The sequence below is a fragment of the Meleagris gallopavo genome, chromosome 15, assembly GCF_905368555.1.
Source record: "Meleagris gallopavo chromosome 15, MGAL_WU_HG_1.1, whole genome shotgun sequence".
Taxonomy (NCBI): Eukaryota; Metazoa; Chordata; class Aves; order Galliformes; family Phasianidae; genus Meleagris; species Meleagris gallopavo.
The window spans coordinates 12,633,614-12,648,198 of record NC_139418.1 but is presented as its reverse complement, the minus strand read 5'-3'; the positions used below and the strand labels follow the sequence as shown (position 1 = coordinate 12,648,198).

The 14,585-nt window shown below is 48.8% G+C and overlaps 2 protein-coding genes across 3 annotated transcripts; one reads left to right on the top strand and one right to left on the bottom strand.

Annotated features, from left to right (window-relative positions):
* Positions 1 to 71: 71 nt before the first annotated feature.
* DCTN4 (dynactin subunit 4) lies at positions 72 to 11,669 on the bottom strand. The gene is made up of 13 exons (XM_003210402.5): positions 11,530 to 11,669; positions 10,459 to 10,529; positions 9,975 to 10,153; positions 9,053 to 9,096; positions 8,255 to 8,362; positions 6,658 to 6,731; positions 6,374 to 6,486; positions 5,254 to 5,363; positions 4,506 to 4,579; positions 4,033 to 4,087; positions 3,520 to 3,627; positions 3,046 to 3,143; positions 72 to 2,318 (listed from the first exon to the last, which is right to left on the bottom strand). Exons 1-13 carry the CDS (start codon positions 11,662 to 11,664, stop codon positions 2,105 to 2,107), a joined length of 1,383 nt encoding a protein of 460 aa, XP_003210450.1. The 5' UTR covers positions 11,665 to 11,669; the 3' UTR covers positions 72 to 2,104.
* SMIM3 (small integral membrane protein 3) lies at positions 11,651 to 14,553 on the top strand. Of its 2 annotated transcripts, none has more exons than XM_085236734.1 (2): positions 11,651 to 11,789; positions 13,762 to 14,553. In XM_085236734.1, exons 1-2 carry the CDS (start codon positions 11,782 to 11,784, stop codon positions 13,940 to 13,942), a joined length of 189 nt encoding a protein of 62 aa, XP_085092860.1. In that variant the 5' UTR covers positions 11,651 to 11,781; the 3' UTR covers positions 13,943 to 14,553. The 2 variants fall into 2 exon arrangements, with proteins under 2 accessions (XP_085092860.1, XP_085092861.1); XM_085236735.1 differs by lacking the exon at positions 11,651 to 11,789 and adding an exon at positions 12,894 to 13,024.
* The last annotated feature ends 32 nt before the right edge of the window (positions 14,554 to 14,585 follow it).

Here is a 14,585-nt window from a genome sequence, read left to right as displayed (position 1 = left end):
GTGCTCAGCTTTTCATATTTCAATTATTATTATTTCCCCATTAACGGCGGTGTAAATAACAGTGCAGAGCCTGAGAGCCAAGGTCGCTTTATTGAAGATTACTACATGAAGTTAAGCAGTAAGGCAACAGTCGCCTGTCATTAACGGGTAACACCGATGGGCAAGAACTCCTGCGCTCCGGGAGCAAGGACAGACAGACGGACAGACACAGCTCACGGCATCGCTATCACCTACAAGCACCTAAAGGAGAGGAACATCTCACCGAGCACAACGGACTGCTCGGACAGCCACCGACCTGCGCACCCAGCAGCTGTCGGTGAGGCACAGAGCCCAGCAGCCCGTCACTGTCCAGTAGCACAGGGCACAGCCAGAGCCCATCCCAATGCCTCTGGTGGCACCGGGACCGGGAGCTGCAGCCAGAGGGCTCCATCAGCCAGCAGCATCCCAAAAGCTGCTTCCATAGGTAGTAGTGTTGCGGCTAAGGAGAGAACTGATGGCCATGGTTTAAGTGTTTTGTTATCTGGAAGGTAAAACAGCAGCAGACGCTAGTGCTATACGTTAATAAATACAAACTACACTTCTTAAACTCATGCTGGATACCTGTGTGTAACCTAGGCATTGTAAACGTGCTGACTTGCTGCTCTGGGAGGTGCTGCAGGAGCAGGGCAGTAAGGAGGTGCTTCCCTTCCAGGCATAGGGAAACCACCCCTGTGGGCACACTAAGGCAGGCTGCTTGGTTTGCAGGAGATGTGGCCTTATCCCTCCCTCCCACACAGGGATTTGCAGCTCTGGGGTGGCAGAACCACAGCACAGTGAGCAACAAAGCTGTCCTTGGCCGATACACAAACATCTTCCAAAGCCAGCACATCAAAGCCCATCAGAAAGGGGGTAATGAAAGTAAACATTGAACTGGGAATGAAACTGAAGTCTCCCAAGGACAAACAATCTCACCCACTCGCACTGTACTACTGCAGTGAACTGGCATTCAGTACCCTGCATACACTCTTCTTAATTAAAGTTTTAGTTTGGGCTATGGCCGAATTACACCCCAGATAATTTTTTTCTGCTTTTTAAACAGTGGTACAGTGTATGCTAGTTACAGTGGAACAGCCTTTCCTCCTTTATACCCCCACTCCCACAGCTGGAAAAGACAGTATGAACTTGGACAGCCTCAGTAGTTTTTTGTATGCTAGAGCTAATCTCAATTCTCCAAGTTTAGTACTGATTGCTATCCCTATTAACACACATTTATTAATACAAAGATTGACAGGCAGCCTCTCAGGACCACTCTCACCTCAGTAAAGAAATGTAGCACAACGGGACTTCCCAGTTTCTAATAATTCACACTACCACATCCACCTTGCAACACAACGAGCCTACAGTGTGGTTGGTGGCCAGTCAGATCCATGAACACTGCAGTATATCACGTTCTGGGACTGAAGACAAAGAGACCGTTTCCTTTGTGAAAAGATTTACCACTTTGGCTAAGGAAACTACATGTGCCAGAGTGTTTTTTCACAAGAACAGAAAGGGTTGTACATCTGAGTGCCCCACAGTTATTTGAGGTATCCTCACAGGAAGCAAAAAACAAAGGAAAGAAAGCATCATGCTGCAGCAACAGACTCATCAGTAACGCAGCAGACACTGCCACCTCCTAAAATGTTTGTTTGAGAAGGGCATAGCTCTGTGTGGGGAAAAAGTTCACTTTTGTGTATGTAACATTAGGTTTGTGGGCTGACTTGAAAGAAGAAGAAAAACAATAGGGTTTCTTTTTTGTTGATAAAGCCAAATTCAGCCAGTAACACAAATCTGGAGAAAGCTAGCTCTATCTGCGTGCTGAAACACGTGCTGTGAGTTAAACTAGCCTGTGGCAGTGTGGGGAAGCAGAGCTTTAGTTAGTGGGCACTACGATAAGAAGAGAGAACAAGTCATCCCAAACCACAGCACCCTCACCCACGCAGCCTCCTCCTGATGGCCTGGCTGCAGCCTGTGGCACACACCCACACATCACACAGGAGCTTTCACAGAAGGTTTCACCAGGGTGCATTCTTTCACTGACAGTCCATCCTGCGGCCAGCCATGGGGACACGAGTGCTGGGAGCTTTTAGGGGAGCACTGGACCGAGGCTGAGCTCAACGTGGTGGGTAAGCCAGATGACCTCTGAGACCTGATCGCATTCCTCACTGGGCCGGATTGGAGCAGCAAGGTTTTTAAACTCGTGCTTCATCTTAAAGCTCACGGTCACGTCGCCCTCCTCTTTCTGTGGGGTAACCTTGATGAAAACTCCTACCTTATTGGCTTTTCTGAAGGCAATAACGCTGCAAAACAGAAAACAAAAGAACTGGGTCAGCTGAGTTCTCCATCTATTGTTCTGAGAGATTTATTCTGACACGAAGTAAGGGGGATGCTCAGTTTACAGTCCACGGGCTGAACATGCCTCACTAGAACAATTGCTCTGGTTGGTGGCTGTTGCTCTTTTCCCAGGGGACTCACAGCCCCTCCTGCCTCAAGATCAGAATGCACTACCCTCCTCTAAGCTGGCAGCTGCTGGCAGAACAGAACATGCCTGCTTTGGCCATGGAAGTTATGTACCTAATTATGCAACAGAGAAAGGCCATAATATATGGTTCAAGCTGCTCTGTAAGAGGCTGCAGAGTGTATTTCAATTCAAAAGCTGGAGGCACCTCTGTTGTACACACTACTGTGTGGTTCCCATCACTTCTTTGAACCCTCTGCTTGCAAAGGAAAGGATTACATAGAGTATTGAAGAGAGAATCAGTACCACCACCTATAACTCAACTGCTCTAACACCATACTTGCTTTGAAGGAATGAAATGTCTCCTGAACAGTCCAAACCACAAACAGAAGAGAAAGATTTGCACTGCTCTTCTCTGATCACAAAACTAAACAAATTAACAATTTAAAAAAAAAAAAAAAAACAACAACACCCACAACATGCTGAAGAGAGAGAGTACATAGCAAGCTACTTGGTTAAAGTGCCAAGTATTTAAGGGACAGGATCCCTACAGGACAGACAGCACTCACTCAGGGTCATCCTGGAAGTCCTGAGGCTCTGCCAGCTCATCATATTCTGCTGCAGCATCTTTGCCAGCCAGAATAAGCTCCTTGGGAGGAACTACCACCTGAAACAAAACAGAAACCTTTCAGTACTGACCACCATCTACACCACAAACAGGACAAAGTAATTCCCTTCTGAATTAAGATCACCTACAGCTTAATAGAATGATTCACCCTTGGTTTCTCCCTCCTCTGGCACTACAACTCATTTACAACTCTTATCTCTGAAGTGACATATTTCTCCCTTGGGTTCTGAATCTCAATGATCAGACAGAATTTTAAAATACACTAAGAGCTGATGTTTACACTGACGGTGGTAATTTGAACCTCCCAGGAAGAAAAGGAAACACAGTCAGTATGGACTAAAGGTATGACCTGAGGAAAGATAAATGGGAGCAGAAAGCCTTGGAACAGGCCTGGCTTGCACAGCAGGTACAATACCTTGGCACTGCTGTTAATGTTGTCAGGGTCTCCTTCTTCACACTCCAGCAGCGTGACATGTGTTATATTTTCCACTGGATTGGTCAGAGTCAGAAGAACTTGGCTTTCCTGGAAAGATTCAAGAATTGCAAGTCAAGAAGTAATTATGCTAAAAGTCATCATTATCGTTAGTACCCCCACACTCTGTGACTGATCGACACCTTCAAAAAAATCACACTGCTTACTCAAAGGATGGACAGCAAACAGCCCCATTCCTCCAGAATGCTGGCAACATCATGCAGCTCTCCACACCTTTTATTCTTCAGACACCAGCATGTACTTGCTATGCCAGATATCAGACTGCACTGTAATCTACTCACGTGGAGTGACAAGTGCAGGCAGTGTTATTCTGACCGCTCCCTTAAGCCCTGCACTCTCTCTAAACAAAGCTAGCAGAGCCCTCAGGAAACAATCCCACATCCACACCTCTCAGTTATATCTTACCCTAAAATGTTTCTGGAAAAAAACACTGACCTTCATGTAGCGCAGGTTGGGAATAGACATGATTCTCACTTCAGGGATGTAGTTACTAAAACAGCAACAGAGCAAATGAATGTGATAAACTGCACTGCTGTCTGTAACCTACCTGTTGAAGCAAGTATTCACAGGCATCTGGCTGGCATGTTCAATGCTAGTAGAGCTTAGCTTACATCAAGCAAATAAATGAAGAGCTTTTTGCTGTGTAAGGCTAAACCTACAACTCCTGCTACTACATGGAGCTGAACAGCATGCATTGCCTTTTTCAAACTGCTGAGGTCCTCAGCAAGCTTCCAATACATCAGGGAGCAAACTTACTACAAATTACTCAAATACATGAACTGATTATATCATTTTAACAGATTACACAATTGTACACAAGGTCAAATCAAGAGCACAAAAGAAATGAAAATATAAGGCTCTAAGTATTGGTAGGCAGTTGCTGGCCCCACCCCCCACATCTTACTTACACAGCAACCATCTGGATCTTGAATTTGATGGATGTTGGGTTGAATTCTGGTTTGCTGAGGTTATGTTCACATTTCTAGACACAAAGATATTTTTGTTAGCACCAAAAGATAGCATATGCTCACAAGCAGATGAACCAGAGCTGCAGGCACAGGGCCACTAACCACAGCATTACCAACCTGTAGCACAGTACACATCAAGCTATCTTGGGGTGCATGTAGCCACAATGGTGGCAAGTTATTGATACTTTGAAAGTGTCTTATCAGTTCTATAGGTGCAATTTCAGAAATACAACTTGGAACCAAGCTAAAAAATACTCAGATGCAGCAGAAGGAAGGCAGAAATAGCTGGAACCCAAGACTGACCTCCTTGTGGGCCACTCCTTAAATACAGGCACTGTTTGACACAAATGATTTCCTAGAAAACGTTCCTAAACTGGATTTAATTCTTGCCCGTCTTCATGATCCAGCTCCCTGCTTTTCTTCTCTTTCTGTATGGCAGGACACACAGACTCTTCCGCAAATCCATATTTGTGTCTTTACATGTCTTTCAATAATGTGAAGGGGTAGCTGCATTGTCATCACACCAGAGATGCGACAGCCTCCCTAATCTCCTCACGCTGCTTCCAGTATTCAACCACCAAAAGCATTTGAGCAGTTTCTTTTAAAAAAGAAATGCAGAGCTCATTTCCCATAGTCCGAGTCCTGTGAGCCTAGAAGAAGTCATTACTGTTTTGTAGTCATTACTCACCCGACAGCGCAGTGAACGTTTGATCAGGAGGTGCTTATGACGTGGGTAGAGCTGGGAAGCACAGATTGGCTGGAAGTCAGGCTGCAGCAAGCGCTGATGCAGTGTCGTCACTGGGTGACACAAAGGAGACCAAATTTACAACTTATCCACGCACTGAAACTCAAGCCAGACTGTACATATGCACTGGTCTAACAGCATGTGTGCAAAGGGCATTTCATAGCTTTGTTACTGTCACAGCTGGGTGCTGCTTCAGTAGAAGACAAAGTTTTGCAGCAAGGAGTTTGCGTAATTCAGACTCACACAAAGAATTATTGACTACAGTTACACAGGCAAGGAACTTCAGCAGCCAAACTCCCCATGGTATTCTTCCATAAAAGAGTCTCCTCACCACTGTCTAACAGGCAGCGAGCCACCTGGCAGCCTTTCCCCTCAATGCAGAAGTTGTCTTCTTCACCAGCATCCTATTTTCTCAACGCTGACAGAGCCTCATGAGGAAAGGAGACCATCCATGCCTTCCCAAAAATCTTTTATGAATTATTTAATATGTGTGAACTTTGTAGGCCTGCAGAACTGAGGACATCTGTCCTGCTTAGAACCACCTCAGTAGAAAGTTCACATTGCTTCCTGTTCCTGCTGTTTTATCCCACTTACTCCTTCATTTCTTGGACCAATCTACAATATGTGCTGATTGAATCATGAGTCAACTATCTCACAAGCATACGTAAGCTGTTCCAACCTGATGTCAAAATGATGCACAACTGTTACTTAACAGGTCAGATAAGGTGCCAATTCACCAGCAGCACAACTACTTCCTTATTATCTGCTATTATTTGAAAAAGGATGTCAGGTCTTTCCTTCACCCAAATCTCACATGCAGAAAAATTACAATCAGTGAAAAAATGTAACAATAGCAAAGAAGTTGGTTTTGGATCTGAGCTTTCCTTATTTATTTATTTATTTTTGCTGAGCTGCAATCAAAAGTGCCATTAGAAAATCACAAATTTCACACCATTTCAACCCCAGCATGCTAAAACCTTAAACCACTAGGAACCCATTGACACGTTTCCAAACACTGTGTTATAAAATGAATGGACAAAGTGACAAAATGTTAAGGTATTACCTTCAGTCAGATTGATTGGTCTTGTGTAGTAATCCTCAGGAAGGGGTTCTACTTCTTCTACTGCATCAGCTGGCTCAATCTTGATCTCCTTTTGGTCCTCTCCTTCTTTCAGACTGAAGCAAAACACCAAGAAACTTAGTCATAAAACACAGCACAAATGCTCTGACAGACAGCAAGGATAGCACTGCGTTATACCACAGAAGGCAGGCGGTGCTAGGAGTGCAAGACAACAGTAAGTGCACAGGGATGTGAGAATGTACTTGTTTCTGTTAGGTGACACTCACGAGAGTCCAGCAAGAGCACTGATGGGAGCACCGGGCCTCTGGCGCTGTAGTCTGGTTCCAAGGCCATATTTGTCCTACAGGAACAAAAAGGCATTGTCAGCCTGAGGTCTGCTTCCTTCCAGAGCAACAAGACCTACTGCAAACTCATTCTTTGAGCTGCATGATAAGCATAGGGAAACAAGCAAATTAAAGCAGAAAGGGAAAGGTATTCAAGGCCACTCAAGATTTTTTTTTCCCCGCTCAAACTGTAAATGAGGAGAAAATAACTGAAGAGACTAATGTTTGTGGATATTGCTTATAACATTTTTTGTTGTTTCTAAACCATCAGCCTACAGTACTAACATATTCTCCCTTAACTGCTTGTCAAGTCGTGCAGAATGAGAGTTCAACTGCGTAAGAACTAGGTAGACGTGGCTATGTGTCCATATGAAATGTTCTCCCTGCTGCACTCCTACAGATGCTGGAAGGTTCCATTTCCTATGAGCTTTGTTACCTAAAGGTATGTTTCTCTCACCAGGCACAACCACTCAGCAGGAACAGCTGAGCTACTCCTCTGCTTTCCGCAGCTGAACTGTACACATGATGTTTGGAAGCAGAGATCTTCCTTCTGGGCAGAACTGAAAATTTATTTCTTACCAAATGAGAAATCTGAGCATCAGCCTACCCTGATCCTCACAGATCAGAAGACTGAGACTAGTACCAGTTCCCTCAGGTATGCGGATGGAGCTCTTGGCTGAGATTTGTGAAGAACTGCCTTTCAACTGTGAATTACTTACCCAAAGGCAACGCTCTGTTTCCAAACTAGCAAAAACCATGTTTTTTAAACACATTACCCTCTAACTAGTTAGCTTTCAGGTGCTTTTGCTCTATACTCATTCAAGTCAGAGGCCCTGAGGAAAGGTGAAGAGCAGAATATGTTACTGCCCTTCAGTTGGTATGAGAGCTTTAACACCAGCAGAAATGGTGAAAAGACTTACCACTACATGTATAGTGTGTTGCTGTGGAGAGCCCCCAAAATAGCAGCAGGTAGCAACGGAGACAAAAAAATGCAGCCATAAGACACAAGCAAGGGCACAGAGCAGGCACAGTTAATTGAGAAGTAGCAAGCATATGCGGAGTCATCCAGCTGAACGAAGTAAGCATTTACCTGACAGTTACAATGAACAAGTAATTCAGGCCACAATCAAGTCTTAACATTAATTTCAGTTGAGACTTCATGCAGCAAAGTGCAGGACAATCCTGATTTGGTACTGAGCAGCAGTATGCAACTTTCCTAAGAAGGCTACCACCATATCGTAACTACAGCTGCAATGCACTTCACTGCTAGATATGCACTCCTTTGCCTGGCAAGTACAAACCCTTCTGACACGATCAGAGAGGATTATTACAGAAAAATGCAATATAGTACAAATTAAAGGGTGCAGAACTACTCATCCCTAACGAAATCCTAGCGCGTTTTCTTCACGTTATTCTCAATTGAAAAAAAGAAGAGAAAGCAAAGTAGCCCTATCATGCTACACCTCTAACAATCATTTTCCAAGGTGAGGCTGCTGTGCATCACTTTGCCTGCTCTGAGAGCACAGGACTCCCAGCTCACCGAGAAGGCCAGAGGCATGTAGTTTCGGCGCCGCACCAACTTCTTCCGGTCCCGCTCGATCTTCTCTTTCTGAGCCAACTGCTGGTAGTACTCAACCAGCTTGTTAATCTGGAGTTAAGAAGAGGAACAGATACCCAGTGAAAGAAGAACAAACATCACACCAGCTGCAATATTTCAGTGTGAACAAGCTGGGGTTCCTGCTAATTGTTTCATTCCGTTCCTAGTTCCAGTATATCACAGGATATACATAAAGAAGCTGCTGTGTCTTTAAATTTATTGTTGCGCATCATGGGTGACAAACTGATGGTCCTCTGAGAACGAGGCCTCCCAGAAAACAGCATCCTGTTCTGATTTTCCAGTTAGTAACTGTCCCTGTTTAGAATCATCCTTTAGTTTTTCCAAAGCGTGCTTTCAAACTTATTAAGAGTTTTAAAGGGAGACCAGTAAGGCAAAATTTGATATGCTCCATCAAAGGTTAAGAACACTTCTCATTAAATAGCAGGCTTACTCAGACACATAGACAGCATGCTCATTACTGCAATTTTAACAGTGCCACTTGTTACCATGTTTGCAGTGGAAATCCTCCCAAACAAGCAATTTCATACTACGACATCCATGGGTATGCCTCTAAGAGGCCTTTCTTCCACTGAATTCAGTCAAGGCAGAGATTATGAACTGGACATGGCACCAGAAGAATTGTACAGGTGCAAAACCCAAGATTGAGATGGCCTGGCACCTCTAGCAGTTCTTTTTAGCTGATGCCATCTCAGCCCAAGGGTGGCCTACCCCTTCACTCACCCTCTGTGTGTGAGGATTCTCTGGTTCCTGCCAGCCACCACTAGCTGCAAGAGAATAAAACAAAGTCCTGAGGAGATTTCCAGACTCCACATAGAAATCACCCCTTATATCCACCTGTCTCAGTCCTAGCTTTGAAATATGGCATTCCCTATTCACTACTCTTACGATCACAGTTCTTAAGTTTGTACCTGTATAAATATATACCTCTATGAGCTTTCCACGGGCAGGGTTTGAGTTGAAGTGACTTGTTCAGGTTTTACACTGCATTTTTGAACAACTTCTGCTTGAGGAATACTCAGAACAGCACCTAAGGGTGACTATGGCAGTATGCACATCAGTTTATAACTACTCTTATTAACAGCTGCCCACGTCTCTGCACCTTCACCTCCAAGTCTTCAGTCATACGAACACTAGGAGTCAAAGAGAACCTGCCTGCTCTACTCAGCCTCGTTCCTGGAGCCTGGTACATATTTCCTTCCTATGGACTGAGAAATAGACAAAAGCTCTGTTCCATTTCTGTCATGAAGAGAAAAAACAGGGGCACACAGTGACTAATACCTCTGAAATAAGCCTAAACAAACAGAAGTGACAGGAAATGAGCAAGATTTCTGTGCTGTCAGACTGAGTAACTTCAAAGACTGAAGCAAGTTCTCAGCTGGGAGAGAGAGCACACCTACTGACAAAGATCCACGTCTGACAGTTTTCTGATAAGTCAGGTAACACAAGCATGGAAGGGGGTCAGATGTTACACTAAACTCAGCTCTTCAGATGAGATTTCACCAGAAAAGCATTTTCCCAACTGCAACTCAAAACCTAGACAAACCTTATGCTTATCATACAGCCATAAATTAGGCTGGTTGTATTCTACCTTCACTAGACATGGTGGACTGCTATTTGCCTTGTATTTTTGCACGTCACTTACCAACAGACTTATCTGCCATGCCCACATCCCGGGAAGTCCAGCGGCAAAACCCACAGGCCAAATAATATGCTTTCTTCATGGTAGTTTTGGCTGGGTCATCGGGGAGTGGAGCAGGAATACTAGTGGCCCGGGTGGAAAGGGTGTGCATGCAGCAGGGGCAGTCAAAACAGTTAGCACACCTGGAGAAAGAAAGGCCTTAGAATCATGGAAACATTAAGGCTGAAAAAGCCCTCCAAGATCATCCAGTCCAATTGTCAGCCCATCACAGTGCTCCTAACGCAGCCCACAGGCACAGGAACACACACTCAATGGGCAAATTAAGATTAAATCAACATCATGGGAGAACAATTTTTCCCCAAGACAAACCAAAAGGTAACAAGTGATGTAATTTTTGAAGGGGACTTCAGGTACGTGTAGTTGGGTGCTCACAATGTAAGGACAAAGCCGCTCTGAATGGTGGCCCTTGATGACAAATGAACCTTACCGATTCTTTTTCAGCTTGGCCTCAGCTGACGGCATGTTTTCCAGGCAGCTGGGGCAGTAGTGGGAATCCACCTGAGGGACAACACAGACATGTCACTGTTCTGCCATGCTGCAGCACACAGACTGCAGCTGGAAACTGCTGTGCTATTCGTGAGGCTTTGCCTGCAGACAGGATGGCGAAGCCAGAGAGGACCTGAGGTATTCTTTCAGTATCTGAAACCTCTGGCTGTCTCAGCCAAAAACTGATGTTTAATAACATTGGGAGGTTTCTTAAGGCACTTAAAGCACTCTGCCTGGTACAGGGCAAAGGCCATTGGATGATTGCAGATCCCACAGTGTCACTTCTGAGCCCAGACAGCAGGCTGCAATGCACTATTAGCCATTTCCATCTACATTTATTCTGCCTTATACCCACAGCGGGCACAAAGCCACACGTTTCAGGAAATGTTTTGCTGCCACAAACTGACGTTGTCAGTTAGCACAACGGTAACAGGAAGGAGACCCTGCCCAAATTAGGAAGCATCCACAGTTAGGAACCAGGCCTGAGGCCTCCCGGGAGCAGCGCGATGGAGGCAGATGGTGACACATCTATTTTCTGTTCCCGGGAGGCTTTACGGTTTGCAGAGACGCCTCTTCAAGGAATCTAATGCTTTTCGTAACGCTTCTTTAGCCTCCGATGCTTTCTTAATTCGCGGTATAACCGGGCAATCGATTTAGGGAGCCCGAGCGGCCACCAGAGCCCAGGGCCCAGGACAAGGCCGCACCGCCCCGCAGGAGCTCGGCCCTCTACACGCGGTCCCACCCCTGCCCCGTGCGATCTCGCCAATCACAGCCCAAACTCCGCAGATGGACAGGATCACTGAGCCAATCCACCGAGAAGCACCGCCCCCTCTGTCACGGACAGCCAATCGCATCGCCAAGCCCGGGCACCGCTGTGCTCACCCCCGGCCGGCGCCGCGAGCCAATGACGAGGCGAGTCGCGAGTAAGCGACAGACGAGATAGCCAGTAAGCGCGCGCGGAGGGCAGCGCCCCGTTCTGTATGCCGGCGCGGCGCGGCCGGGCGGCCGTTACCTCGTGCGAGACGCACTCCAGGGAGCGGAGCTCGCTGCAATAGCGGCAGAAGTAGAGCTGCGACAGCGGAGCCCGCATCTCCTTCTCGCCGCGCACCAAGTACAGCACCCGCTCCGACTGCAGCAGCGACGCCATCTTGGGAGGGAACGGCCGCCACGCGCCGCGCCGCGCTTACGTCACCGCGCTGCGCCGCCCCCGCGTGCGGCGGAGACCACGTGACCTGTCACTTTAACCCCTGCGGCGCCGGGCGGGATGAGATGGTACGCTGACGCCCTGTTGTATTGTTGTACTGTGTGCAGAGCTCGTGTACGGCCTGCAGAGCCTGAATGCCCCCTGCAGTGTTCCTGTGGCCTCTCGCAGTGCACCGCTGTTTGTTGTTGCATGGGTACTTGCAGCGTTGCATTGGGCGTGCATGGCCTGGGTGCCTCTCGCAGCGTTGTGTTGCTTGTACATTGCACAGGTGCTTCCTGCAGCGTTGCATTGCTGCATTCAGCTGCCTCCTAAGCAGTGCGCTGGCTGTGGGGAGGAGGAGAGCAGCAGTGCCCTAGCTGTGCCTGCAGCTCCTGATTGTCCCTGTGCAGGGCTCAGGCACAGCCACTCTTTACTGAGAAGTGAGCAGCACAGAACAACCCAGAGATCTGCTGATGTGTGTCAGGTCCGGGCGCTATGCTTTGTTGTGCTCTGCAGGCAGGGTTCATGAAGTCAGCTCCTGGGTATAGAACTGAGGTTCCTCTGTGTGAACCCTGCGGTGTCGTGCAGCTCCAGCAGCCGCCTGCCCTTCCTGTGCGGCTGTGGAGGAAATCCACGACTGTGATGCTTCCTCTGCATGGTGATAAGAGCCCGTGTGGCTTTATCCCAGGCTGCACTGGAGGCTGATGAGGGCTGAGCTGCTGTGGGCTCCTGCCTGGCTCTGAGCGAAGGGCTGCTGAGCTGATGGAAGTGATCTGTGACGGTGCTCAGCCATGAAATGTCAATAGAATACAATGAAAGAGTGTCATGACCTGGGAGGAACCCACAGGGACCACCGAGCCCAACTGTGGCTTCATACAGGAACGCACAAACCCTATGGCTGAGCGGTGTCCAAAATTTCCTGAGCTCCTGCAGCTCCGGGCCATACCCCTGCCCTGGGAAGCTGTTCCATGCCCACTGCCCTCTGGTGCAGAACCTTTTCCTGACGCAGCACCATGCCGTACCCTAGAGTCGTATCACTGGTCCCACGGCGCATCCATCCCACATCCATCCCCACACCCCGCAGCAGTGGCCGCGTTACCCCATCCCCTCTTTCTCCGGCACGCAGCGGGCTGCAGGGGCTCGGACTTCACTCTGGAGAGTGAGTTCCCAGCCCTCTCTCCCCTCCGGGCCTCCTCCCCCTCTCCCTCCCCCGCCCGGCCCCGCTTCCCCTCCCCGCCCCGTCCCTCCCCCGACGGCCGCCCCGGCTCCGCGCTCCGTGCCGGGGCCGTGTTCGGCGGGACGCTGCCTCCGCTCTGCGCCGCAGGTAGGGGACAAGCTCCGGGGCGTGGGTACCGGCGTGATGTTCGCTTCGTGCCGCGCGGTGCTGCTCCCCGCCCCGAGCCACGCGTGGCCGTCGGCACCGCGCTTGGTCCCGGGAAGCTCGGAGCGCACCGAGCGGGCGTGGAGCGGCCCCGGTGTCCACCGGTGGGACCCCCGCCCCGTCGAGGAGGCGCTGGGAGCGCAGCCCACGCGTGTTTTCAGCGCGCTCGAGTTGCTGAGAAGGAGGGGAGGCACCGCGGTGGTGATGCCCACCGTGTGGTGCCGAAGCAGCTCTGCTAATTGAGCCGTTAATTGCGTGACTCAGCGGGAACCGGGGGGTGCGGGGAGCTGTGAGCTGCGTGGCACCGTGCGTTCCAGTGCTCTGCTTCCCCAGAGAGCTGCCTTGGGGCTGGACACCCACCGGCTGCCCGCAGTGCCTCACTGCAGCATCGTTCTGCACTGCCAGCAGACCCCAAAGTGAGTGGGCAACCGGTGGGATGCCTGCTGGCAGCTTTGCTCCATTAGTTCCTTTAATTGCAGCAGCAATTAACAGGGAACATTTTTTCTCCCGGGCTTCCATCCAGCTGCATCAAAGCATGCTGTAAATCCCACGGCGTCTCGAAGGAGCTTTAGCCAAAGCCTGTTTGCTCTGCAAGGAGCACATGGCCAAGGCTGGATGTGGTCTCCTTGGGGAGGCTTTGGGCTCTACAGCCCTATCACTGATCTGTGTCTCCCTCTTAGGATGGACCTCCCTATCCCTGCTGATCCCGCTGCCCTCCCCAAGCACATCTTGGACATCTGGGTCATCGTTCTTATCATCCTGGCCACCATCCTTGTCATGACAGCCCTATTGCTGTGCCCAGCCACGGCTGTCATCATCTACCGGGTACGGACTCACCCCACACGCAATGGCATCGTGTGAGGGAGATCAGCAGGACTCCCACCACGGGACACCCCGAGAGTGGAGAGAGGATGGGGCTGGAGTGGGAGTGAAGCCACTGTGCTGCTGGGGAGCACAGCAGGATCTGGTTGTGTGGCATTGAGGAGGTGATGCCCAGCTGGAAGTGACTTGTTCTTGTAAGATAGCTTGCCTCTGCTATCTTGCAGCCATGTTATCCCATTGGGACTCTCTCAGCACCAGCAGCAAGGCAGTAAGGACCGTAAATGCCTGGCATAGTTATTTCTCCAGCTGCTGGGGTGATTGGAAAAGAAGAGTTGAAGCCAGATGACGGATGTGGCTTCCATATGTGCAGCCGTACTGCTGAAAGCATTGCTGCAGGAGCCCATCCCAGCAGGAATGCAGCTGGCACCAGTGGTTCCATGTGTCAGATATCAACTGGAATTGCAGGAAACCCTGCACGGTTCAGATCCTATGGGTCCAGTGGGACAGAGGAGTGTGGGAAGCTCCTGCCTGCGTGGTGTCGGAGCTGCGTCCCTTCCCTTGTGCCTTCCTATCAAACAGGCAGCAGAGGGTTCACCCACAGGTACTGCCAGACCAAATAAGCTCATAGAAAATAAATTGATTTTATTCTATATGTTTATATGTCTATCTATGTGTTGTGCAG

What these genes read in the sequence shown, in the direction of transcription:
- DCTN4 (XM_003210402.5), bottom strand. Translation starts at nt 11,664, where the DNA reads ATGGCGTCGCTGCTGCAGTCGGAGCGGGTGCTGTACTTGGTGCGCGGC. An exon ending in CATGGCAGATAAGTCTGTTG is followed by an intron (nt 9,097 to 9,974) that starts GTAAGTGACGTG and finishes ATTCTCTTGCAG; the next exon opens with CTAGTGGTGGCTGGCAGGAA. An exon ending in AACGTTCACTGCGCTGTCGG is followed by an intron (nt 4,580 to 5,253) that starts GTGAGTAATGAC and finishes CTTTGTGTCTAG; the next exon opens with AAATGTGAACATAACCTCAG.